The sequence below is a fragment of the Tetrahymena thermophila genome (assembly GCF_000189635.1).
Source record: "Tetrahymena thermophila SB210 genomic scaffold scf_8254043, whole genome shotgun sequence".
NCBI lineage: Eukaryota > Ciliophora > Oligohymenophorea > Hymenostomatida > Tetrahymenidae > Tetrahymena > Tetrahymena thermophila.
In genome coordinates, this window is record NW_002476027.1 from 216,156 (window position 1) to 243,900 (window position 27,745).

Consider the following 27,745-nt stretch of genomic DNA (forward strand, 5'->3'; position numbering starts at 1 on the left):
ATAAATTTTATACTTTATATATATTAAAGATATGAAAAGGAGTTTTTTTGAAGATAAGTTAAAACTATATTATAAATTAACTTAAATAAATCAAAATAAAATACTTAATCCAATATTTTTACAAAATAACTCTCATATAGCCTATTATATATATAATTACAAATTTTAATAATATAATTGCTAATTTTTGATAAATTTAATTTAAATTTTAATCAAATAAAATTATTTCTTCTTATTTGTTAAAATTATATAAATTTTATTCAAAAAATATTATCAGTTTTTAATATGCATTTAATAAGAATTATATGTTTAAATGCTAAATTATTAACATTCTTTTTAAAAAAAATATTGTTAAATTGTCTGTCATTAGTTATGAAATAAGAAAAAATCAAGTATTAATCTATTTTATCTAAAATGAGAAATGAAATATTGAAATTAAAGCAATCACTAATCTTTAAGAAAAATTAATATTTGAGGTAATAATATAATTATAAAATCTGAGAGAATTATTTAATTTATATTTTTAATTATTGATAATTTATTGTATCTACTAGGATACAACAAAAGATACATTAATTTTTAATTCTGATAAGTTTTTTTCTTTATATACCAACCAATAAATTAAACAAATTAATAATTTAATAAAAATAAATAATTCAAAAAAAAAAATAAAACGAAATAAAAGAGAATCAAAATCCAAACTTTTAAAACAAATCAAATGAAAAAATATTAACTGTAGATAGCTATCGCTAGCTTGTGTTTGATTACTTATACATATTGCGAATAAATCAATATCTTGCTTTAAAATAATTAAGTTGGATAAGTTAATAATTACAATATATAGTTAAGTAGTTTTCAAGACTGGAATAGTACCTATTAAAATTCTTTTCCTTTAAGCATCTAATTTTATTTTCCATAAGAGTTTTAAAATGCTATATCCAATCTTAACATCATTTAAAACTAATAGACATTGCAATATTTCTCATCAGTAAGTGGAAAAAGTTATTTGGTTGAATTTTCAATAGTTATAAATAGCGGTAACTGTTAAATATGGTTTAATAATTTCTTAAATCCATCCTATTCTGGCACATACATAATTCCAATATCTATCTATGATAAATATTAGAATAGATAATATCAGAATCAGATACAGATATAATAAATTAATTCTAATAGTAATTAATTTTTTTTAATTATTTGATTTTAATAATTTTTATAAAAGATAACATATAACTGTATTTCAATAATGGATAACAAACCAACATTCAAGGTACCTTAAATCTAAATATTTAGCCATCGATTCTTCTTCCTTCTGATTTGGGCATCTCAATAAAGCTTCCTTAATATAGTGCTTCTAAACCATCAATGAATTATGTTAATAACCCTGTTACTTGCATATTGAAATAGGTAAATTTATTAGTAGAATTAAAATTAGATAAACTTTAAAATTTTTTATTTATATATTTAGTAATAGGGTAATATCAATCTGCCATGTGTTCTAAATGCTTAAAACTTGTTGAACATAACTAATATACTTACTACTTCTTAAACTACTATAACTCCATTAACCATCTAAATTGCAAACGTGCTTGCACCTATATCTACTTAACCTGTAGTAGGATTTAATGTATCTTTATACGGCTAAACAAACGGAGGTTTGATTCAATACGAAAATAACAAATCAGTAAATGCGTCATCTGCAAGCAATCCAAATTCAATAACTATAAGCTCTTCTAATTAGAATACTTTAAATACAACTAGTTTAGTAGTTAACATTAAAGCATAAACATTTTTTTCTCCATCTTATGTTATTATATTTAAGCTTCCAATAGACTTTGTAGTATCAAACTTTTAAAGTAATTAATTAATTAATAATTTACTTAAGACTTTTAATTTTTTGATTAATATTTTATATTTTAAATAAATATTTTTAAAAATTATCTTAAAAGGTTAACTCAAAGGATATACACAAGATGGAAGATAAATAACACTTTCAATTCAAAAAGATTAATCCATACTTATTTAATCAGATATAAGCGTAGCTGGAGATGATTCTAAGTTTTATTTTAGGCTAGATGGTGTCTAAAATTACTAAGGAGCTTATTAAACTTCTACCTACTTCTAAACAATAGTGTATTCTGATAATACTTTACAATACATAGTTTGCTAAGATCTCAACAGTATTCAATACTAAACACTCTCAAGCTAGCTTGTAATTAATAAGTTTAGTTTTTTGCCATAATAGGTTTAGATTGTGAGTTCATACATTTTTTAATTTAGCATGATGAATTCTCTAGATGCTACAAGTATGATTTCAAACCGTATTACTATTAATCTTCCTAGCTAAGTAAGTTACACAACAAATATGGTAAGCTCTATGCTTGGAAATGGAATTGTTAGTTGTAATAACTATATAAATTTCATTTAATTTGCTAACATTTCTGCTTCAGCAACTTGTGAAATGCCTTCTGATTCTGTTATTAGAATTTATAACTTTTTCATTTAAAATAACAACAATTTAGCAATAAACTTGAAATAAGTAGTTAATCCTTACTCTACAGCCCAAACTCAGAATTTCGTCATATAAGTAGAAATTTAAAAGAGTACTAACCCAAATTGGCTAACTGTGTATTAAAATAGCTAAAATGATGGTACTACAAGCATTGTTGCCTCAAGTGGATAAATTTCACTTCTCAAATTTTAAGGTGTAAATAACTAAATTACTTTCAATCAAAATAACTATCTTATATCCTTTAGCACTACTTCGCAATTAATACCTAATAGTTTTATTGATATTTAATTTCCACTCGATGATTTTCTATTTAAATAAATTAGCTAATCATCTTTCTCATGCTAATTTATTAGTGGATAGTTTTCTTCTTAGAATTCATGTTCTCTAAATATAGGAAATATTGTTGAAATAAACCTCTAATCCAGTCAAAGTATTCCTTCTGGATCTGTGATTACTCTTATGATAAATGGTATAATAAATCCTAGATCAACAAGGCCTACTGGATAACTCAACATCACAACTTTATCACCCACTAGAAACATAATAGATACAATATAGACCAGTAGTAGTATTGGAAGTCTAAGTATGAGCATACCTAATACTCTTTAAATATTTAGTGTCTAGCCTTAATCTTTCTTAATTGGTGATAAAACTATGTACACTTTTACTCTTTAATCTCCTGTTTAGATCCTTTCTGGAGATGTCTTAACAATAAATGTTTTAGAACTTTTGCCTCAAAATTAGTAAAGTATGATATGCAGTGGAATATAAGGTTTACCTATTACTTTAAGCTGTTCTTAGAGTGGTACAAATATTACTTTAACCATGCAATCACCAATAGCCCCTAATACCGTTATATAGTTTACAGTTTCAAATCTTTAAAATCCTTACTCTAATGTGATATCAGCTCCACTTTTATTTTGTATTTATGACTCGTAAGGCTATATAATAGCAACTTCTTAGTTTTCAGATGTGGCTAAGAGAGGAAGCTAAATAGGTTATGACTCAGTGATATTCCAATAAACATCTGTAACGCCAGATAGCTACAAAGTTGGATAGATAACAACCTATAGATTAAACTTTAATCTCCCAATCCCCATAAATTAAAGTTAATCCATAATAATTTATCTCCCTAGTGATATTGGTATCAATAACTCAAATATAAGTTGCTACTTATTATTTAAGAATTTATCATAAAATACAAACACAATATGCAGTTATCAGTAAGCTAACCATTCTATTTTAATTACAAAATTCTTGCCAATTAGTAATAGGAGATTACTTAGCTCAGGCCAATAGTATATCTAAAAGGAATACTCAGATATATAGTCCATGAACTTTTAACAAGAGTAAAGATATCTCTCAAGTATTTCAACAATACCAATAAACACAAATTTGATAATTTCTTTAACTGGTATACAAAATAAATTAAACAATGGTCCTTTCTAAAGCAATACATCCTCTTAATTTAAAGTTTCTATAAGTAATATCGATAGCTCTGGTAAAATAGTAGAGTTAGCTTCATCGATAATTAGTTTAGCACCTTCTTATACCTGTTCATCACCATGCATTAATTGTTAAGGAATCGATACTTAATGCACTTCTTGCTAAGGATCATAAATTCTTCTTCCTGAATTAAGCTAATGTGAGGCTAACTGTCCTAATAACTATGTCAGGGTATAGAGTCAAAAATATTAATAGTAAGTATGCCTGAGGTGTTTGTCTTTTGAGTCTGATATTAACTGCTCTTCATGTGATCCTTACAACTTAAATGTATGCACATAATGTGTTAATAGATATAAATTAATTTATGATTAGAATGGAACAGCTCGTTGTGAGGAAATCAGTAGCGATAATGACCCTCTTCGTGACTTTGTTTACAACATTGAGTACAATCTACCTTATATTTCCTTATACATTTTAATTGTTAGCATTTATTGTATAGTAAGAAAGATATTTAAGGTAAAGAATCTGATCTTAGTTGCAGTCTTACTCTCATGCTATTCTTTAATTGAAATCATTGTACTAATAGCTTTTATTGTTAAGATATGTCTTCTTCAATAATTTTTACCCATATTGCTTGCAGGATTGCTGATTTTGGTATATGTTGTTTCTCAGTATTTCTTTGCTTACAGATTCAAAAAATCACTTTTCAAAGATCAGGGATATAACTTATATGAACCAAACTATAAAACAGTGAGAGTTGTGTAAAAATTAGCTCTTATTTTTAACTTTAAAATATTTCTGATGTATAGAAGCAACTTTTCACATATAAAAGACATCTTTTACATACCTTTTAGTAATTCATAATTACTTTTGCACACAATAAAAAAAGGTTTATAAATTTGTCTTCTTCTAGGGATAGCAATTCTAGCATTTGATGGATGGGTTATGTATTACACATACAATTACAGGAATGTAATTATCCCTCCATTTTTCTTTATTGAATTTGCATTTTTCCATTTTTTGATTGTAATAATGCTTCTACTCCTCCTAATTCCAAATAAAAAATATAGTTTAGATATTATTTTCGATTCTGTTAACGAAAATGACATTAAGTATAAATCAAAGTAACTTGATTTAAAAAATATATCCTCTACTTTAATTTAGACCAAGACTATATAGGCTGTAGATCATTAAAATCAATTTTAAACTCATTCTATCTACATGACAGCTAAGAATCCAACTTACTCTTCATCAGACATTTAACATATAAGTGTTACTAGAAATAACATACCTAGAAGCACGACTGTTATACACTTAGATAATAATGCAAAAAAATATGGCAATTAATAAGATTAATCATTAATTTAAAACGAATAAAAAAGCAATTAAATGATCCCTCCAATAAATAATAATAGAGATAAGAAATAATTACCAGGAATGGGCAAGTAAATTATGAATAAATAAGAGAGTTAATCTTTTTTGATTCTTAATAATGGACTTTAACAAAACTTATCAAATTCCACACCAAACAACTAATCTATGAACCATGAACTCTTCCCTTCTAATTTTAATTCTTCTTCTGAATTATAAATTTAAGAAAGATTCCAAAGCCAAGCACAGAGGTCTCCTATAAATATAAATAATCACAGTAACTCATCTAACATCTAAATTTAACAATCGGAGTCAGAAGATGAAAAGAAATTAAAAAAAATAAATAACAATTATAACAATTAAGAATCTGATTAAACTAAGTCACATAAATCAAAAACTATACACAATATTGATTCTAATTTAAATAGAGACAACTATCATTAGTAAATGATATTAAATAATTAAAAATTATCTTCTGATGATAGAAGTCCTTAAAGCCACTCACCAGAATAGGTGAATACAGGAAATTTTGAAAAATAATCTACAAGTGTTTAGTCACAAAGACATTAAGAATTGAAAACACCAGATAAATTAACAAAGTCAAGCTCAAAATCCTTGTCACCTAAGGATTTAAGCAACCAAAAGCTTACTTAAAAAGAAAAAAACTTAGAAGTTTAAGCTCGTACTATTTTTTCACCTACTTAACTTTTATTGAATAATTTAGAGGAACAGAAAAATGGAATGAAAAAATCTTAAGATATAAAATAATAGAAATAATTCCAACAAATTTAATCTAGCAAAGCCTAATTAGATGAAGCTGATATAGAAGTTGATATTTAAGACTCTAATATCAGAAATCTAAAAAATTAAATGTATGCCAGTAAGCAGCATTAAAATAATTTTTATAATAAGAAATAGTAAAACAGAGTATCTCAGCAGATTTAATCTTCATAAGATCAAACTTAAAATAATCTTACTGAAAAATATACAGAGAGCTCTCAAGAAGTGGAGGAAAATCATTGCTTAAATGCTTAACTTTAGTCATTAACTAAGCACAATAATTTAAGCTAATAAAATAATCAATTCATATCTCCTAGAGTGAATATACTCCAAGCAAATGATATAACAAATTCTTATAGTACTCCTTAAATTGGGTAATAAATGAGTAATTAAACTAGCTAAATGTAAGAACATGCAAACTAAGAATTATAAGAACAATAATTGAGCAATTTCTCAAAATTTTAAGATAATAACTAATCAAACAATAATATGAATAATCAATCTGAGAATTCCCCAATAAACTTAAAAAAGAATTAAGCTTTTGATTTAAACAAAAACTAACCTCCTTCATTCTCACAAAATTTAAATATATCTAATGGTAAATAAAATAATTACCAGCAGTTATACAGTTTTAACAATAACCGATAGGCTAAGATTCCATCAACATAATACGTTTCTAGTTTTGATAAATTTTAAATGGATAATAATCAATAATAACTCCTTTCATAAAACAATCAATAACCTGTAAATACTATACAAGAAACTAGAAATATTCCTATATAAATCTAAACCAACTAATCTACTCCTACTGATTAAAAAAAAAATAGTAAAATTTTTGGCAATCTTTTACATGATATGCTTTAGAATCCTATTTCTAGTGTTATATAGAGTACTGATAGCAAAACTAGCTAATACTTCCCATAAGAGAACATCAGTAACTATTGAATATATAAAAATTTCATATTTTATTTATATATTAATTATCATTTTCATATTTTTGTAAAACAATATATTAATTTTTTTCTAAATTGAATTCAATCAGTATTATATTAAAATTTTATTTCTAAATTTTAATTACGATTTTAAAAATTTTCTTATTCTCATCTAAAAAAAATTATACAAGTATCAAATAATTTTAAATATTTAAAATTCTGCATAAATTTAAGTTATGTATCAAAATATATTTAAGAAATTTAATTTCTATTATTCATTTAACTTATTTATTTTGGTTTAAAAGCTTATGTTAAAATTAGTATTTATCCTTTTATTCAAGATTTTACCCTGTTTCATATTGCAAATTTAACTAGTAATCTTCGTGTGATATTAATAACTTAATTAAAGAATTAAAAATATTTTAAAATTAAAAGAAAAAATAATTTTTTTTAACAAAAACTATTAAAACTTATCAAGCCAATTAAAACAACTATTTATTAAAAGTATTAAATATAAACTGAATATATCTGATAAATGTTAGTTTAAATATCTAATAGTCTAATGGTTACTAATAAAAATTTTTCTTGAATGAATATTTAGTAAGATTTAACTTTAAAATTAGATATTTGTTTATTTATTAACTCTTAAAAATAATAAATATTCTAGTTTTAAACCATTTAATTCAGCAAATTTAATTAATTTCCAGTATTTATTTGGTCTTACAAAATTTAATATGAAATAGGATTCTACCAGCTAAGTAATTTATTGATTAACATTTTAATATTAATAATTTGATAATTTAAGATTTTTTTGAGTAATTAATATTATAAAAATTAAGTAAATACAAAATAGAATGTTTGACAATAAAACTCACAAAAGAGTAGGAACGATTGTAAATAATGTCAATAACTACTATTTAGAATAAGAAGAAAAAGAAAGGCTTTTGTAAGCTAGTATGTCTAACAAGAAGCCATAAAAAAAAATAATTCAAAAGCAAGTCTATATGTAGCATTTAGAAAAGAGACTTAATGAAATTACAGCAATAGGAAAAGAAATGAGAGATATTTAAGCAAATCAAACTTAATCTAAATAAAAAGAAATGGTTAAATAACTTTAAATGGAAACTTAAATAAAAGTAACTTTTAATCTCATTAAAATCCAATAAATAACTAAAACATTCATTCTGAATTTATTTCTTGTTTACTAATATTATTATTTTGAATTTAATCTTGCTTTGATTCTCATAACTTACTAATTAATTCATTTTTAATAGGATTCTAAGTAATAATAAAAGAAGCTTAGATTATGTAAATAGTTTATGTAAACAGGATTGTGTAGAAATAAAGACACATGCAAATATGCTCATTCAATATAAACATTAGATACAGAGTATTTTCCTTAAAGTAAAAATATAAATATTTGAAACTTATTAAATGCTTAAATTACTCATTTAAAGAATCAAAAATTTAATTTATTTATATTTAACAAATATTTAAGGCTGGGTTAACCACTTCAAGAGAAATATGATATTAAATAGACCGCAATCAGCAGTAAATTTAAAATCAGTATCACAAATAACTTCGCCTCCTAAGGCAGTAGATAATATATTCAACTTTTTTTATCCTTCATTATCAAATGAAAAAAAAGTAACAATTAGTCCTCAAACCTAGATATTTACTATTAACTAAAACAAATAAAACCAATAAGAATAATAACTATAATAAACTCCGTAAGTAAAGAATCCTTCTAACTCTGAAAGAATAAAATAATTTCTCACCAGAGTCTAGTCTGCTAAAATTTAAAAATAAAATCCTAAACCTATATAAGATCCAAATATTGACAAAGTTATAAATTAAAAAGGTAGAACCATGCTAATGGAGGCAGTCATACAAGGAAATATTGAAGGTATACAAAATGGAATGTTAAATACATAGTAAAATATTTAAAAATAATAAAAATAGCTGTTCGAAATTTCCTGTAGCTAGGAGCAAACCCAAATTTAACTGATTGGAAAGGTGATAACAGCATAATACATGCAATCAAAAAGAACTTTAATGATATATTAGGTGTAATCCTTGACACTAGCCAAAAATACATTAATTTAAACAACAGGTTTTTTACAAATAAAGTCACATACTTAATGATGGCAGCAAAACTATCATAAAGTGACATGGTAAAAACTTTGCTTGCAGCGAAAGCAGACCCTAATATAACAGATGAAGTAAATAATATATTTAATTGATGAAAAAATAACTCAAGGTGACCAAAAATTAGCATTATATGCAGCGAACAATTAATCTAATAATAGTTTTTAATTAAAAAATAAAATAAATTTAAAATTCATAATATAATTGATTTTAATATAGAAATATCAATAAAATTGATTTTAAAGCAAACAAATTGAAATAAAAAAAGAACTAAGATTTAACACAAAATAAGAATTGAAATAAAAATAATTAGATGGTTTTAATATAAAAAAAATTTAACAAATTAGGTTTAAATAAGTTTTATTTAGAGTTTATAATTAAGATAAGTCTTTCTATTATATATTTTAATTTTTTTTAACATTAAATATTTTAATAGGCAAATAGAACTGCTATTTTTTATTGTATTTTTAACAATGATTTAGAGAGTATATATGATTTGGTAGAAGGAGGTACTAATTTAACTATAGTTGATGATGTAATTAATGTATTTTAACTCTTTTATCAATTATTAAATCTGTAAAATTATAGAGAAAGAAGACTTGTGTAGACTATGCTTTCCAAAGAAACTAAATAGATCTTATAAATTATTTGTTTTCTAAGGGAGGTGCTTTAGCAGACACTACATAACGTAATATTTCATTAAAATTTAATTATTATTACAATTGTTCTACTTTAATCTATTTAGACCACAAAATAATGTTCTTGGCTGTTTAAAATAATAAGCTAGGGTTAGTTTATGAGCTAATCAAAAGAGGTAACTCGCCTATGTCAGTTGATGAAAATGGGAATAATCTAATGTTGTTAGCAATAAAACATTAATATTACGATTCTGCAATTGAATTATGCCAAGATTATAGTTTGAACAATATAATTACACAAAATAATAAAGTAATATTTTCAATACGGTCAATTTATTTAAAGAATTTTTTAAAACTAAAGTAAGGTGAAAATTGCATTTTCCTGTCTATTAAAGAACAAGCTTATTAGCTGGCTAAATTTTTTATAAGATAGGCAAAAAGTTTAGATTGTGTGGATAATGTAAAAAATATTTATTCAATAAATAGTTTTAAAATTTTTTAACTAACATTTGTAGGAAGGAAAGACAGCTCTTATTTATGCAGCTGAATCTAACTAAGATGATCTAGTAGAATTAGTTATGCAAAAAGATATACAAGATATTAACAAATAAGATAAAGTAAATATATTTAAGAATTTAATAAGTTATGAATTTATTTAATTCAAAAGAAAATGGGAACTGCACTGATTTATGCTGCCAAAACTGAAAACATACTTTCTATTGAACATATCCTTAAGTGTAAGCAAACAGTAAAGGCTTATTTGGTTGATTTTTATGGGAAAAAAGCAAGACACTATTGCTAAAATAAAACAGCTGCTAAAAGGATAATAAATCGCTATATGATTGATTAAGGATAGCTTTCTGAATCTCTAATAAAAGGTTTGCTAAATTTTCTTCTACTTTAATTTTTATTCATTATTTTAAATCTGAGAGATATAATAAAATTAATTATAATTAAAGAAATGGAGGAGGAAGAAGACTATTTGAACAAATAAATGTTATTTAAAATAAAAACCATACCTTAGCATGATAGTCATGATTAAAAATTTAAAAAGGTAAAATAGAATTAATAACAATATTAATCTTGAACATTCATACTAAGAATGTATAAACAAATAAATATTTTCATCTAAACTAATTATTTTAATTAATTTATATAACTATATTAGAAACTTTGTATATTATAATATATAAATTCTGTTATTTACTAAGCTTTTTGTAATTAAAATACTACTTTGTTCATTCAATTTTCATCTTCTACTTAATTTTGTGCTAATATTTGTAGCTTATTTATTAAATCATTATTGAATTTTTAATTGTATAAAGGCGAATATTGAGATAATAAAATATCAAATGATTCAAAACGAGTCTGCTCAAGACAAGGTTTGCTATCTGGTAATACCTAAATGAATTTTGATTGAAATAATTAAAAATATTTTAATTTTAACTATTTAATTAATCAATTATATGTACAATAATTCCTTCTTAGGTGCAGCATTTCAAATGGAGGACATTCTTTTCTAGTGTTGTAAATATCATTTCACATTAGTCAGTTTAGTTTGATATTATTTCTATCTTTTCTACATAGTTAAACTTTGTGAACTCCTCAACTTCTTTTTCAAAATCTATATGATTTTCGTTGTCACAATCCATAATATATGGTCTCTTTATTAATAATTTTTTTAGGATTATACAAAAATAAATAAATATCTTTATTAATTAATAATAAAAAATTCAGTACAAATTATACATTTAATTTGCTTTTTTGTTGTTTAATTTTTTTTGAAATGAATAGATTTTTGTTAATTAAGATTAGAAGATTAATTAATTTAATATTTTTTTGTTTTTGGAAAATTCGAGTATTTTTTGTAGAATTAAATATAAATAATTAGTTAAAAAAACTAAATTTTGAATAAAAATATCATTTTTCTTCTAAAATTAATAGCAATCATTATAAAATATTTGATTATTCCTTTTTTTCTTAATATTTAAAGTACATAAATAAAGAGAAAATTTAACAAGCTTTATCTTCAGTTGAAAATATCTAAAAAATTTTTAGCTATTTTTTTTTTTTGCTAAATAAAATTCGTTCCTAAATTCAACAAAGTTGCTTGAATTTAAAACTAATAGAAAAATTTGATAAAATTTATTGAATAAGATCAGAAATCAGAATACTGAAATAAAAATTTTAATTATTGTTAAACTCAAAATAACTAATAAAAAATTAGATTCTTTTTCATGAGAAATAAAGATTTAGCTTTTAAAAATTATTATCAACAAGCAATTTTATTTAAAAAATAAAAAATTATTTTACATCAAAAGTAGAAATTTATGATTATAAATAAACGCAGTGTATCAAAAATTAGTTAATTTTTCGATGCTATTGTTATTTGTTAAAAATTTATAAAATTTGAGAAATACTAATAAAAATTTTGATGCTAAAATTTTTAAAATTTAAAATTATATACTTATACAATTTATTTGGAGCAAATACTTTTTAAATTTCTTAGAATTTGCTTGTATAACTCATAAATGGTAATTTGATACTAAGAAAATGCAAAAGATAGCTTAAAAATACTTGCATAAAATGTGCATATTAATATTTTAAATTACCATTTTTATAATTAAAATAAAAATATAAACATGTTTATTTCACAATTAACTATTGACTTTATTAATAATTTTATTTTACTATAAATTTATATAAAATATTTCTTTGTATATTATTTACTATTTTATTTGCTTTTAATTTCACTCATTATCATCATCATTATCGTCATAGTTTTATTCTTCATCTGAGTCAAGAGGTGCATAATTGTATTCTGCTTTATTGTGCATAACTAGTTCATCACCTACAAAATAAAAAGAATCTGATTTTGTTTCCCATGGATTTAAAATCATTTCTTCTTTTTCTTTTTCTGAGAGAGAAGGGACATCATAAATAGATTCCCAATTATTAGTTGTGTTAGGAATACAGAAAGGGAATTTGAATTCATAAGATTGAATGAGTTTTTCTCTAAAATAGTGACGTTCAATCATTAAAAAATTCTTGACAGGTTTTTATCCTACTGAAAAAGTTAAGCTTGTTCCTATTGTTTTAATATCAAAGAAGTTATTTCCAAAATGATATCTGACAGTACGCATTTCAATTTCTTCCTCTGGTGACAATTCTTGCTACTCTAAAGCTTTTAATTCTTCTTCATCTGCTTATTCTCTGCTAATTTAAAAGAATACTTTATTTGTTTCAACATCTCTTATCCTAAAATCCAAAAATTGTATGTTGTAATGGTTAGCACTAAGAGGGCACAAAAACTATTCAGTAGGTTTAGTGAATGCTCTTACATCATCAGGTGTAAACTTCTTATTATTATCCATTTCTCCTTTTAATTTAATTCACTTTTATCTTATTTCTATCTAAAAGATGTAGTTATTTACCTCTATTTTTTAATTGAAATTTCTTTTTTTCTTTATCAATAAACTATAATTTATTTAATAAAATTTAACTTTCTATGCCTGCTGTTCAATTCTAATAATTTAGGATATAACTATCAATTCTAAAATATTTATTTTAAATAACCTGATGCTATATCGTAATTGTTATTTGTTCTCTCTTATTACATGAAGTTATTTTTTGAAATCTAAAGAGCAGCACCTTTCTTTACTTCTTTATTTTAAAGCATATATTACAAATTGATGAAATTTTTATCAATTTTAAAGTTGATGAATAAATACCCAATATTTAATAAATAAATAAATCAATGAATAAAAATCAAAATTTTATTCATACAAAAATAAAAATATTTAGCTTTAGGAATGTTTAAAAAGTAATATTTAAAAAAAATATTTTTATTTTTGTAAGTTTCTTATATAAAATCTTCTTTTTTTGAGATTTTTGATAACTTAATTATAATTTAAGCATTAACCCCTTTTATTTACTCATGAAATCATAGCAACATATATACTAATACGAGTGTAAAGTTTAAAGTTTTTAATTTTAATGAATTATAAATTGTTTTATGAAGAAATAAAAAATTTTAAGACAATTATATAATTTTTATTTATAAATTTTGCTTCTAAAAGTATAAACTAATATTTTGATTAAGATTTTTTAAATAGTTTTAATAAGCATTTTAGTGTTGATAACATTTATTATTTTATTATTTTTAATTAGATAGTAAATTTCTTTTTGTTATAAATGTTTAGCAAATTATGGGTATTTAATTTTATTAAAAGTATATAATTTTCTTTAATTTTTTTAAAATGATTAATATGATTCAAATATATTTTATTAATTTTTAAAAAGCAAATAATAATGATAATATTGATTTTTTATTTGTAAAAATGATTTTATCTTCTCAGGAAACTATTAAATTAAATCATTAAAAAATAATAATAAATTTAATTGGAAATGAGCAATAGGCTTTTTTAAGTTTCTAGAAACAAATAATTTTTAGTAAATTAATAAAGTATTCTTTTTTTGTTTTTATTAAGTTATATTTAAAATAGACTGACTAATAATAATTAAACAACAAACACTAAAATAATTATATTATTTTATAAAAACGGCAATTAATTTATTAAATGAAACCCAGCTTTATTGGTTCTTGATTATTAGCTGATTATGATTATTTAAATTTTATATATATATGCCTTCTTGTACTCCAATAATTGAAAATTGGAAGAACTACAAACAGAAGATTTGTTTTTCAAAAAGAATTCAATCAAAATTTAAAATTATTCAGAAAGGTTCAAATATGAAATTAAAATTTGCAAAATATGTTTTAATATTTTACTTTTACACTTTTAAATTTCAACTGTCTATAAAAACTTCTGATACAAAATTTCTTATTAGTTTAATTCAAAGCCTAAAATTGATTTTTTTTAAAAAAGAAACATGTAATTTATAAAAAACTGAAGAAAAATAAGTTTTTATTATTTGTAAAAAAATAAAATTAAAAATAGAGCAATTAGATTAAGAAAAATTTTAGCTTTGAAGATACCAAAACCTATCAAGTTCCTGGAAACATATGAAATCAAAATCATAAATATTAAAATTCTTATTTCAATTTATTTCTTGTTCAATTTTAAAATAATAAATATTTTATTATGTGCATTTTAAGGAATAGAATTTTTTTCTAATAGCATGATTAAAAGTTATTTAGATCGATAATTAATATAATCCCATCATTTCTATTAATAAAAATTAGAGTTATACAATTATGCTTTATGTTGTTTATTAAGAAATTAAAAATTTGCAAAATTATTTTAAAATTAGCTTTATCTAGTTTATTTTTATTTGATGATTGAGCTGATGTATTTAAAAATAAGTATATTTATTTATAACATCATTTTTTCCAAAATAACTAAGTGGATCCATTGATTTTGTTTGTAATTTTTTAGAAGGATTTTAGAATTGATTAATAAATAAATTTATAGGAAAGTAAATTCGGAGTAATAAGGAAAAGATTATCTTTGAAAATTTAATATCTCAAAGACAACATTCTTTAATGAATTAGTTAATTTTCAGATATTTTGTGTTATTATTTTATTAAGAAACTAATATAATAAAATTTACAGACTTTTTTAAATATTTGTAAAATATTTTTAAAATTATTATTAACAATTTTCATTAGTGTCATGATTTTTTTAAATTATTTATTTAGGTTTAATATATCGTTATTTATAAAAAGAGTTAAAATTGTCAATTAATTTCAATATAAAACTAAATTTACAAAAATATTGTAGATATTCTTAATAAAATTTGTTTAAAATATTTTTCTATGCCTTTAGCGCAAAATATTTTCTAAATTTACTTTGAAAATTCTATAAAAAAATCTTTGCAAAAAAAAAAAACAAACTAATTTATTTGATTTTGCTTTATAAATAATTTAGATGAAATACGAGAGATTATTTGGCAAAATAAGCCGATTTTACTAATTTTTGTTTTTCTTCTAAAATGGACTTAATAGCAGCTTAAATTAGAGACTGCAGCTTAAGTGATGCTAGTAATTTGTAATTTTTTTTCATTTTAGATGTAATCCTATTTTTCTAATAAAATCTCTTTGTTTTTTAAAAAATTTCAAACCAGAATTCAAACACTAAACAGCGTTTTATTTAGAAATCTTGTTATTTCTCAATTATTTATAACTGTCTTTACTTCAATATTAAAATAAATTTTAAATATCTGCTAGTAGGAAAAGTTATAAAAATAAATTTAAACTAAATTTTGGCTGTCTATTGCTTAAAATTATAGTTTTAAATGAGAAAACACTGCTTTCGGTTAACACTCTCTAACGCCTTTTATAAAAAATAAAAATTGTTTCATATTTTAGCTAAGATTTTGATAACTTTTTTAAAAACGAATTTAAAACTATTAGAATGGTTAAATGATAAAATTAGGAATAGGTAAAAGTTGAAATCTTTCAAAGCTTAATTTGTTTTTTATTTTTGAATTAATTTTATATGTTTTAATTTTTTTAATATCAAAGCAATTTATTTTTTATTTACTTTAAAAGTATAAATAACCAAAGGAATCTCATTTAATTATTTTTAATCTATGTAAAAGGAAAAAAAATAACATATCTTGTTTGTTTTTTATATGATCCATAAAATTGTATTAAAAGACCATTCTTATAAGATGAAAAATGTTAAATTTCAATTGGATTTTTTTTAAAAATTAAGCTATTAAAGTAGAAAGCAATTAATTATAATCATTCATACTTAGTTTGAATAAAAATAAAAGAAATTTATTTCTTTTAAGTAAACTAAGTTGGTTAACAGAATATCACCACTCTACAAAAAGAAATTCAACTTTTAAAACACTTTATGATAGATAAGATAGAGTAAGTAATATCAAAGTGAAAAACAGATAACTAAAAGTCTTGATAAAGTATTGATTAACTTATTAATTGGTAAAAATCAAAAATTTCTAAGAAAAAAGCACATATTAAATTTAAATAGATAAAGATTATTAAAATTTTAGAAGAAAAGAGAGAGGAAAACTAATATATTTAAATAAATTAAAATGAATGAGTAATTTTATAACACTAGTCATATTCTATTATAAGGAAGAGATAAACATTGTTCTATGCAATCACAAGAGTACTCTGCCCAAACTAAAAGTACTATTCTATTATAAGAGATTCAAAAACAAAGCGTACAATCTCTTAAAAAAACAGCCAGTTTGCGAGTAATTATTATGTTCAATGGCTGTTTATAATTATTATATCGAATTTAAATTTTATTAATATAATACAACTTACCTTGAAATTTTATTTAAGTATATCATTCAGTTATAACATTTTCGAAATTGATATTATTTTTTAACAAATTAGAGCATTAACTTTGATAGCATCTTGCATAGTGGCCGAGAAAGTATAATCACTATTATAAGTACTGTCCGTGAGAAATAGTAATCACAGTAATAAGAATTAGATTAAGATTGTGATTTAAACGATAATGTTTTAAATGAATAGCCCAAATATAATTGTCTTTAATTTGAGAATGCAATAAATAATTAACAATATTAGAAGCCTATCGCAAATTATAAATATATATATCAATCTAATGTAAATTAAATTTTAGAAAAGTTGTCACATTCTGAATAAATAAATTAGAATTAAACTGAAATACTAACTTTAAATCCTTAAGAAAGAGAGTTGCAGTTGATAGAGCTAAGGTAGTAGCTCTTCGAGTATAATGAAATAGTGTCAAATCCTTACCTTTTCCATTTAAAAAATTTAACTCGTGAAGAATAAATTTATCATCTTCTTTCAAAGAACTCATTTGAACATCCTTTTTCCTAATTTTTATTGGAAAATACTCATCCACTATAAAATAGCAAACAATAAAATCTCATTTTATAGAGTGCGACTAAATCTAAAAGCATTATATCTTCCATCTCAATTTCTGGTATATAAGATTAAAACTCTTTTTGTGAAAAGACACTAGATTACAATATTACTTAAGAAAATCAAATAAAAAAAAATAATGATTTAATAGATCAAAGCAAAATGTATTATTTATAGAAGTAATAGTAGTTATTGATATAACCACTCTAAGATACTGATATGAGAATAATTCAATTGAAAACTAGTGGTTAAGAGTTGGATAACCTATAAATTGTAGAATTATATTTAAATGGATAAAGCAAGTTATAATTTAGTAAAATAAAGGATTGGATTGAAGACTTTATTAACTAGAAAAAACCTTATGATAACTACATCCACAAATTCATTTTTCATAAAAAATACAAAGACTTTGAGTCAGAAGAGTAAAAGTATAAAGGCGTATCACGCTTTCATAACTTAAATCGTATGTTTATGCACACTATCATTAAAATTCTATCAAAGGAAAACCTTAAATAATTCTGTTTACCTCTAATTATAATGAATAAAATATCAAATATTATAAATGGAATTAAAAACGAGGCGTTTAAGAAATATAATAACGGTAAGAGCAAAACCTGCTTTTTTAACCACTATCACTATAATCTGCTTTTTCTTTAAATCAATAAAGAGACGCTTAAACTGTTTTAAAAAAATAGTAAAGATCTAGAAATGCACCAGTCTATTTTTAGAATAAATTTAGAAAATGAAATGTTGAGCTGCTCTGATATCATTTACTGTAATTTAATTAAGTTTTATATTTATAGAATTGTTAATACTACAATCCAATATAATATTCAATCCAATGACTATAATAACTGTGTGAGACTATAATATGTTGAAAGAGTACTAAATGGGATAAAAAAACTTAGCGAAGGATAAGCAATAAAACGCTTTTGAATAGTTTTTTTTGAGCTCATTAGATTAAAAGACTCTAGAAAACTAAAGAATTAGAAATTCTTAATAATAACTACTTAATTTAGTAATCAATTTTACATCAGATTATAAAAATAATTAATATTGCTTCTTCTTTTCTAAACAAATAATTATCTATATTAATTTCTAAGATACTGACTATAATTTTCTTTTAATCTTAAAAAAACATCATTCTAATTTCGAAAAAGCATCCACTAAATTAAATCTTATAAATATAATATTAACAGACAATACAAGCTATATTTAATATAAGGAAGAAAAATTGTGCAACAGAGTAAAATAATTAGAAAGATTTTTCTATTATCAATCAAAGCTGCTAGCTTGTAATTTTGAATTCAACAACTTTTTTCCTTTTTTGAATAACTTCTTAATATAAAAATCTATTTTAGCGCAATATATAAAAACTCTTAAATGTATAATAAAATTTCTATCATAAATCATTATTCTTAAATATTCTATATTTAAAAATCCTTTTTGTGTATTGATTTACATTAAAAACTATTTTCTAATATTATATCTGCTTTTTATTTAATCAATTAATCATTATATTAATATAAATAGCGTATCCATATCTTTATAAATTCATTTATTTTTAAAACTTTTAGCTTAATCATTATATATAATTAATGTTAGATTTAAATTTTCATTCAATTTAGACGTTAGAGAAAAACTCTCAGATTCCTTCCAGACATTTTTGCGTTTCATATTTTTTTCTCTTTTTTATCTTATTACAGATTAATATTTCTACTTAAGTATGTTAAACTTATTTTTGTTAAATTTTTTTTTTTAAAATCATGGTTTATTATTTTTAAAATATATGTTTTACAGATTATCGATATCAGCCGCTATTTTTAAATTGTTAATTTATTTAAAGTCTGTCAAATAGTTGCTTGTAATATATCTTTAAGTTAATAAAATTTGAGCAAAAAACTAATACTTACTCTAAGTATATCATCAAGACTAAATAAACAGATTTTAAACAGTTTAATGCTAGAATCTTATATATTTTTAACAAAATAGATGTTTCAAAATTCATCTATTTGTACCATTTTAGTCATTTACAAACACTTATTTTAACGCTGCTTTTGATTACTGATTTAACATAAAAATAATGTTGTTTATATGCTAATCATCATGGTTAAATTAATCACAATAATGTATAATTAATGCATTTCAATTATTTAAATTCTTTTTAATCATTAAGATTAAAAAAAAAGAAGGAACAAACTAATTAACCATTTTAATTTTCGGTAAGTATTTAAGGTGATACTTATTCTATTTTATATAATATTTGAATATAGAAAATATAAAATTAACAAAAATAAAAACATAAAAGATATTTAATTTACATCCGAAGTATATAAAAGATGCTAATGTATTTAGGATATTGATTTTTTCTACTAGCATTATTTAAAACACACCAATCTTGAAAAGCAAGAGAATATTTAGCTACATGATTTGTATTTCCTTCTAAAAAAACTAATCATTCACAGAAAACTTTTTTATTTCTTTATTACTAAACATATTTAATTTATGACGTAAATAATTGTCCACGTATCCTTTTATTTATCTTTATATTATCTAAATCTTATTTAATTATAAAATCAACAAATTAGCTATTTTTCTAATGAAAATCAAAAACAGTTTAAAATTTTAAACAATTTTTTTTTAATTTAATATAAAAAGAAATTTTATTAAAAAATAAAATTAAATTTTCATTAAAATACCAATTACCAAATACGTTAAAATAATTTTATCAATTTTCTATTTTATATTTTTATTTTATCTTTTTATTTGAAAATTTTTTTCAAAAAGTTTAAATTAAATCATTTAGTCAGTAAGAAGAAGAGTTAAATAGCAAAAAATTAACTATTTGAGAAACTTAGATATATTATTTTGACACAAAAATAAATAGAAAAAAATTACAGATTTTAAAAATTATAATTTTATTTTTTCAATTTATGTTTTGTTAGAACCAAAAATTAAAATAGTAATTTTAAATTAGTTGATTAAAATAATTTTAGATTGTGTTTTTTTCAAAAAAGATTTAATTAATTCATTAAAAATAATAAACCAATAAATAAATAATTGCAGTGGTAATTAGCACAGAAATATGATAATATATTTGATTTGTAAATTAAATATAATCAGTAGATTTTGCAAGTAATAAAGAGTACTTCTAATAAAAAATTGTAAAGGAAAATTATTCATTCATTTTATTAAAAAACACAGAGAATTGAAATCAATATCTTAGTAGATCAATCTGATTAGCTAGCTCTTCATTTATTTATTATTAATTGAAAAATTAATTTGCTTTATTAAAATTAAGTTTTAAAAGTGATAAAGAAAAGTAATTATAATAATAATAATAATTAAGGAAAGGATGTAGTAAGAAATGTTGAATTCAAGCTACTGTATACAATTATTTTAGAAAATTTATAATAGTTTCAAGCAAGCAATTTAAGGTTATGTTTTTTTAATAAATAGAGGGATCTTAGTCAGGAGTTTAGGAATAAGCTCATTCTGAGTAGCAAGAAGAAAACTTCATTTATTAAATATTTGATAGTAAAGATTTCTTTTCTGTTGAAGATTAAGTAATTGATTTATTTCCATGGTTTTAAATTACTATTTATCTATTTAAATATATGATTTTTTATCAACATTTAAAATTAATTGAAAAGGTTATTGTCCCATTTAAAGATACTGGTGTCCCTGATTACTATGGATCTTTTAGCATAACTTTAAACTTTATTTTGAAAAAAAATGAACCTAAAAGAAGTAAGCTTTAAATTATAATCATTTATTTTTATAAAAATGATTTTCAATCCAACAAAATAAAATATTAAAATAAACAGAGGAGAATTTGACCTTGTTTTAGACAGGTTAAACTCATAAAAAGAATTTAATAATAGCTATCACTCCTTAAAATACACTAAAAGTGACATTCAGGTATTTTAAATACATTTTTACTTCAAGAAAAAAATTGGTTGAAAGATCTAAAATATAACAAATAATAAAAAAGATAAGGGCAAGAGTAGGAATTCATGTACTCGCAGACAAAAGTGAAACCTAATATATCTTATGATTTATGCATAGTCTACGAAGTTGTTAGAGAACAAGATGAAATAATGTTTTATAATATCACCCTCTACTTAAATGGTAAAAGTGAAACGAATGTAATATTATACTTCTATTTATATAAATATCTTTCTTTCTTTCTAAGTATGTATAATATTTTAACCTGAAACTAATTCAATAATGCCCACTGAAATATTATTACACTTACTTTATATTTTATCAACATTATAACTCATTAAAGAGGATTAGTCTACTTTTTCTTTTTAACTATATCTTTAATCTAATTATTTTCTCAATTAATAAATATAATTGATACTTTTTTCCATCTCTTTAGTTTTTATTTCACTGGAAAAATATTATCAATCAAGCAAAAAAATCTTTATTATTATCTTATAATAATCCTCTTAAATTTTACTCAATTTTTTTGTTTCTTAAGTGGTACATACTTCTTCAATCTTCATTAATAAAATGCAATATTCACATTTTATTTTATTAAAAAAGCTGTCATTAAACTCTGAAATCACAAAACCTAGTGGAAACATTTACTTTGGTTCTGAATCTGCTTTGGGAACATTTGTAGGTGAAATTTCTCATGCATATTTTGTCACTAGAAACTTATCTGAAGGAGAAATTATTAGTTTACATAATGAAAAAAAACTTAATCCTATGGATCCTAAAAATCCTCATGCAATTTTAGAAGAAGCTTAACAATCCTAATTTGGAGGAGGTAATCAAGATTTACATAATGCTTCTCGCAGAAGTGTACCTGCAACTTTATAAAGGACACACATTACAATTCTTTAGAATCACATATCAGGTTAAAGTTAGATGGTTGTACTTGACAATAAATCTATTAGATCTATGAATAAACAACAGTTTGAATAGGCTGAATTAAACGCTATCTTTTCTCGCGATCCTTATCTCGAATAGCAATTCCGTCAGCTTTCATATCATTTTAAATGGGTTATGTGTACTTTATAATAATTATCTCCACCAATCGAAGAAATTGGCAAGGCTAGTCTTCCTTTTACTTGCTTGCAAAATTTGATAGCTTCTGGGCGTATCTAATCAAAATTATCTCTACCTCTTTATGTAAACAAATAAAATTAAAAAACCAAATATTTGAATAATCCATTATGGCTTTATTATCATTAAAAAATAAAAATTTTTTTGATATTTAATTAATAATTTTTATTTTTTTGTACCCTCTATGAATTTTAAAATAGAAATATGTCTTAGAATAAAATATCAAAATAGCATTTGAAGAATTTGTAAAGAAAATATTATGTGAAAATAAATATTATTTAAATAAAAACAGATTATAGAATTCAAAAGATTTATGAAAGTATTGAGATATGCTGATATTAGAATATCTGAAGAAAATATTATGTAAATAGCCAATATAACTAAGACATATTATGAGTTTAAAACTGGTGATCCTGAATTTGAAGAATTTCAGTAGCAGTTCAGAAAGAACTATGGATGTATACATATGAATGTTACAAAATAATCTGAAGAAGATGAGTTTAAATTTAAAGGTGTTATATATGATAAGCTACTTATAGCAATCAGAGACACCGTTTTACTTCCAGAAGAAGTTGATAATATTAGACGTGAATATTCTGACGTTCCTGGCGTTATTGACGAAGTTAATATGGAAGAAGCAACCCCTGCCTCTGCTAAAAGATCCCCGTAAAAAAGAATTTTTACCTAAAATTCATAGTAGGATGTTGTTGATAATAAAGCCTAAGAAGAGGAATCTCGTAAAAGATAAGAATTAGCTAATTAATTATATGAAGAAAAGTTGAAAATTCTGAATTGTCAGCCTTTACTACACTATCAAGCAGGATAAAATGTTGTTTATAATTCATATAATGCACTCTTAAATTTACTAGAAATATCCAAGAAAGATATTTCGGAAGCTAATTTATACGTATTTAAAGGAATTTTCCTGCAAAGAACTTACCTAGGAGCTAATATTTAATACCCTAACATTCTTGAACTTCACAGAAAGTTTTTCTAAGTATTTTTTCAATTTTCTAAAGGAATGCATTATTAATAATATTTAATTTTTATAAAAAGAGTGTTGCTTCAAAGGGCAATATTTTCTCACAAATGGAAATCATATTTAAAAATATGTGCACTCAGGGATAAGAAGAACTAGATTTCAACTCATTTTTTAACTATTGGACAAAGAGTATTTCAGGAAATGACTCGAAATCAGATGTTTAGCAAGTATTTGAGGATATGCAAATTACTAAAAACGGATTTATAACTATAAAAGATATGTATTACTATTTCTAAAGCTATGAAATTGTATTCTTGTACCAAAAAAAAGATACAGACACACATGTTATGTTTGGCCTTTACAACAACCAAACAGAAGAAAATATTGTTCGCTCTGAAATATGCCCTAATAATTACAGTTCTATAAGATCAATGGCTTTCACATCTAAAAGACATCCTAAAACTGATTAAAAATTCTTTGTTTTACACTCCCTAAAGCAAACCTATCGTAATGAAAAAAATGAACTTGTTGATTTGAAAGCTTTTGAAAACTTTGTTCTTGACTAAAATGTTTAATACGAATTATAAGAATTATCTTATTCTCCTATAAGTCCATAGGATAGCTATGGTATTGAAATAACTGTCAATTTACTTGTAAACTAGGAAGTATTCGGAAATCATTAAATTGATTATTCTTTACTTTAAGTAAAGCCTCTTTATAAGCATGAAGCAGAGGCTTCCTAATAAATAGTTAAGTAAATTAATGAAAAACACAAATAAATTTTAGGCCCTATCGCTTAGTAATAAGCAGAGCCTCAGTCTCCAACTGTTTCACCAAGAGCTGTAAATAAATTATAAGAATTAAAAATTTTTTGTATTACTAATTTTGTTTTTAATTTTTAAGTAATCAGATATTGGTCCTGACTAAATTGAAGAAAGAGAATAACTCCCTGTACCTGATCCATCTTGGAATTAGGGAAAATTTATTATTAATGTAAACAGATGCACTCATTGCGATACTCATACCACAACCACTTGGCATGATGAAGTTGATTTTATCGAAAAATTCAACCATTTTGGTGAGTCAATGAAATAAATTTTCCCTAACTGCGAAATTGTTGGTAATTATGATAAACCTGGAGTCCACTATGAAAATTTCGATGTTTATATCAGAGGTGTTGGTCCTGAATCAGATAGAGACAGTCAAGGAAGAATTTGGTTGTATAGTAAGACAGAAGGAATTTTTTCTTTCTTGTATTACTTCGGTTTAAGAATACTAAAAGTAAATATTTAAATTGTGTAAAAGCGATTTAATAATTAAATAAAAATATAATATAGGCTTATGATAAGTTAGTATTACTAGCATCTGGTTACGGAAATACTATTGAAATGGAAAAGGTATAAGAATATTATCTTAGCAGATTTGAGAGTATGATACCCTAGAAATGGTCTGAGTCCCATTCTTTCCCATTGGAAGTACCAAAAAGAAAAGTAGAAATCTAAAGAGAAATAGAAGAAGTAATATATATTATTTAATTACCTAAATTTAGATAATGAATTTTTTATTAATACAAAAAGGAAAATATGGTAAAGGAAGGAACTAGAATGATATGTAGGAATTGGGGTTGTGGGAAGGCATATGATTTTACTGCAGATCCTATATCTACAAAATATGCTTGCAGATATCACCCAGGAACTTATCAATTGGGATCTATTCATGCTCTTTGGCCAGAAAGTTGGACTTGTTGTCGTGGTGAATGGGCTTCACAAGGTTTTACTTATTTTATTGAAATATGAATTTTAAAGTGTATATAAAAATTTAAAATAGGCTGCAGAAAAGGACCTCATAAAGGAGTTGTTGAAAAGAAATATTTATTTTTATGCTTAAATGTTGGAGAAAAAAATCCTAGAACAAAAAGACCAGACTCAGCATGTGGAAAGCTTTATAATGATGATTTCCCATCTGACTGTGTAATTCATCCTGGATTTTTCAAGAGAAGTAAACCTAATTCTGAAGAAGGAGAATGGACATGCTGCTAAGATGGAAACCCAAATTCAGGTGGATGTCAAGCATAACCTTCTCATACTAAAGCAGAATGGCCTGATGTAGAAGCTAAAAAATATTTTGTCGAAAAATAAATAACTGTAAAATCATCTTTTTAATTTATTTTATTTTGCTAAAAATATAATTTTTTTAATTAGAACCCTGGGCTAATAAAGTATGATGGAAAAAAGCTTCCAGTTGTAAGTTAAAGTCAAATTGAACCATACAAAAAGGCTGCTTTGAGAGCTTGTGTTTATAGAGAAAGTCTTCCATATACTCCATTTGTTAATTAAGAAAAACGTAAAAAAGAAGAGAGAAAGCTAAATGAAAACGAATTAAGAGTATGTATACACTATGGATGTATTAAAAAAATAGATGGCAGATACAAACATTTAGTTGAGTTTTCTGACATAGAAAACGACAAATTTAGAGAGAAGAGAAAAAGAAATTGCAGATATCATCCAGGTACCTTTGACTTTGGTCACACTGGTGTTACAAGTGTTTCATAGGCTTCGACAGATACTCTTTGGAAACCTCATTGGACATGCTGTAGATAAGAATGGGAATCAGAAGGTTGTGAAAAAGGATATCATGATGGTATATTTTAAAATATTTTTATAATATCATAAGTTAAAAATAAAATAATCTGCTAAAGGACCTCTACTTAAAGAATTTGTTGAAGAGTTGAGAGAAAAGGCTAAAGCTGTATATGATGAATGGAAGTAGAAAGAAGATTTCTTGAAATAAATTAAAATGCAAGAAGATCATATAAATGATAGATTTAGCAGAGATGAAGCTGAAAGAAATAATGAATTAGCTAAACTTCCTTTAAGATATAATTAATAAGATCATATGAGAGCTCAAGAAATTGTTCTCGCTTACTCAAGTTTACTTGATTAGGCCAAAAAAAATAATAGAGTTCTTATAGATTTCTATGACAAAGAATTTTGGCCAAATATAAGAGCATAAAAAAGATTCTAAAAGCAAATATCCAGTTTATGGAAAAGTAAACTGGAAGGTTATAAAGTGGGTGACCATGAAGTCAAAGGACTCTACGTTGATGCAAATGAATTAAGAAATTACTGGCAATTAGTTTTCAAAAAAGAAGAAGTAAATAAGCATACATTTAATATTTATTTAAGCAATACTATTATAAAAAAAAGTCCGTTTCGTTTGGAAGACTGCCCAGTTTATGTGATAAACTTCATTTGCACTTATTTGCCGTTAGTGATAGACTTGATTATCATTATAAATTCTGGGATGTTGTTAATAAGGATCTATAATGGCTAACAAATACAGATACAATTTCAAGAGAATAGTAAATAAAATAATACAAAATAAATTAGTTTTATAAAAATAAATAAATTAAAGGTTTATTGAGTGGTGGTTCATGGAAACTGATGAGTATCTTGAAAGAAAAGAAAGCTATAAAGAAGAATAAAGAAGAAAATAATAGCAAAGCAAATTTTGATTAAATAATTTAAACATTATAATTTACTTTTGTAATAAATATGAACTTTTTTAAGGTGTTATTATTTTATTTCGAAAATACTTCAATTAATAAATAACTAGTTAAAATTAAGATAAAATTTAAAATGTTTATTAAATACTAAAAATTCTTAAAAAGATATAGAGTATAACAATAAATTTTATTTATTTATTTATAATAACTTTTGATCTAATAAAAATAACTTTAAAATTTTTAATTTGTTAAAAGAAAAGAATAATTCTCTTTATAATTTGATATTTCTTTGATGCTAAAAACAACCAATATTTTTCAAATTATTAAATTGATTAAAATTTGTTTCTTTTATCAATTTTAAGAAAAAACAAGAGTGAATTTTAAGAATATGAGAGGATTTTTTTTAAGAATGGTAATCACTCTATCATTATATTAAATCAAAGGTTTTAGTATAATTTGATAAATTTAAATAATTTTAAAGATAAAAAATGAGTTCGATAACTGAT

At 23.0% G+C, this 27,745-nt stretch overlaps 8 protein-coding genes across 8 annotated transcripts; 3 read left to right on the forward strand and 5 right to left on the reverse strand. All coding sequences in view use genetic code 6, as the record gives it.

The window, feature by feature from the left end:
• Positions 1 to 628: 628 nt before the first annotated feature.
• Positions 629 to 7,054, forward strand: TTHERM_00780490 (transmembrane protein, putative; the record flags this gene model as incomplete). The annotated part of the gene is made up of 4 exons (XM_001026205.3): positions 629 to 1,175; positions 1,223 to 1,407; positions 1,469 to 1,856; positions 1,950 to 7,054. The coding sequence occupies exons 1-4, from the start codon at positions 719 to 721 to the stop codon at positions 7,052 to 7,054; spliced, it is 6,135 nt and encodes a 2,044-aa protein (XP_001026205.2). The 5' UTR covers positions 629 to 718.
• An 841-nt stretch (positions 7,055 to 7,895) lies between these two features.
• TTHERM_00780480 (ankyrin repeat protein) lies at positions 7,896 to 10,914 on the forward strand (the record flags this gene model as incomplete). The annotated part of the gene is made up of 10 exons (XM_001026204.2): positions 7,896 to 8,177; positions 8,316 to 8,445; positions 8,540 to 8,947; positions 9,004 to 9,263; positions 9,626 to 9,724; positions 9,778 to 9,877; positions 9,935 to 10,137; positions 10,189 to 10,287; positions 10,343 to 10,444; positions 10,495 to 10,914. The coding sequence occupies 10 exons, from the start codon at positions 7,896 to 7,898 to the stop codon at positions 10,912 to 10,914; spliced, it is 2,103 nt and encodes a 700-aa protein (XP_001026204.2).
• A 155-nt stretch (positions 10,915 to 11,069) lies between these two features.
• TTHERM_00780470 (hypothetical protein) lies at positions 11,070 to 11,479 on the reverse strand (the record flags this gene model as incomplete). Its single annotated transcript, XM_001026203.2, has 2 exons — positions 11,070 to 11,228; positions 11,300 to 11,479. The coding sequence occupies 2 exons, from the start codon at positions 11,477 to 11,479 to the stop codon at positions 11,070 to 11,072; spliced, it is 339 nt and encodes a 112-aa protein (XP_001026203.2).
• Positions 11,480 to 12,577: 1,098 nt separating this feature from the next.
• On the reverse strand, positions 12,578 to 13,201 carry TTHERM_00780460 (GMP-PDE, delta subunit family protein; the record flags this gene model as incomplete). The annotated part of the gene is made up of 1 exon (XM_001026202.1): positions 12,578 to 13,201. One exon carries the CDS (start codon positions 13,199 to 13,201, stop codon positions 12,578 to 12,580), a length of 624 nt encoding a protein of 207 aa, XP_001026202.1.
• Positions 13,202 to 15,349: 2,148 nt separating this feature from the next.
• Positions 15,350 to 15,853, reverse strand: TTHERM_00780450 (hypothetical protein; the record flags this gene model as incomplete). Its single annotated transcript, XM_001026201.1, has 2 exons — positions 15,350 to 15,382; positions 15,728 to 15,853. The coding sequence occupies 2 exons, from the start codon at positions 15,851 to 15,853 to the stop codon at positions 15,350 to 15,352; spliced, it is 159 nt and encodes a 52-aa protein (XP_001026201.1).
• Positions 15,854 to 17,206: 1,353 nt separating this feature from the next.
• Positions 17,207 to 17,611, reverse strand: TTHERM_000780428 (hypothetical protein; the record flags this gene model as incomplete). Its single annotated transcript, XM_012800633.1, has 1 exon — positions 17,207 to 17,611. One exon carries the CDS (start codon positions 17,609 to 17,611, stop codon positions 17,207 to 17,209), a length of 405 nt encoding a protein of 134 aa, XP_012656087.1.
• A 2,184-nt stretch (positions 17,612 to 19,795) lies between these two features.
• Positions 19,796 to 20,859, reverse strand: TTHERM_000780429 (transmembrane protein, putative; the record flags this gene model as incomplete). The annotated part of the gene is made up of 2 exons (XM_012800634.1): positions 19,796 to 19,923; positions 19,998 to 20,859. The coding sequence occupies 2 exons, from the start codon at positions 20,857 to 20,859 to the stop codon at positions 19,796 to 19,798; spliced, it is 990 nt and encodes a 329-aa protein (XP_012656088.1).
• A 172-nt stretch (positions 20,860 to 21,031) lies between these two features.
• On the forward strand, positions 21,032 to 27,248 carry TTHERM_00780430 (hypothetical protein; the record flags this gene model as incomplete). The annotated part of the gene is made up of 16 exons (XM_001026199.3): positions 21,032 to 21,062; positions 21,136 to 21,242; positions 21,330 to 21,426; positions 21,504 to 21,597; positions 21,671 to 21,824; positions 22,228 to 22,818; positions 23,045 to 23,749; positions 23,809 to 24,576; positions 24,638 to 25,015; positions 25,072 to 25,251; positions 25,312 to 25,504; positions 25,562 to 25,878; positions 25,936 to 26,374; positions 26,433 to 26,887; positions 26,941 to 27,095; positions 27,149 to 27,248. 16 exons carry the CDS (start codon positions 21,032 to 21,034, stop codon positions 27,246 to 27,248), a joined length of 4,764 nt encoding a protein of 1,587 aa, XP_001026199.3.
• Positions 27,249 to 27,745: the final 497 nt, after the last annotated feature.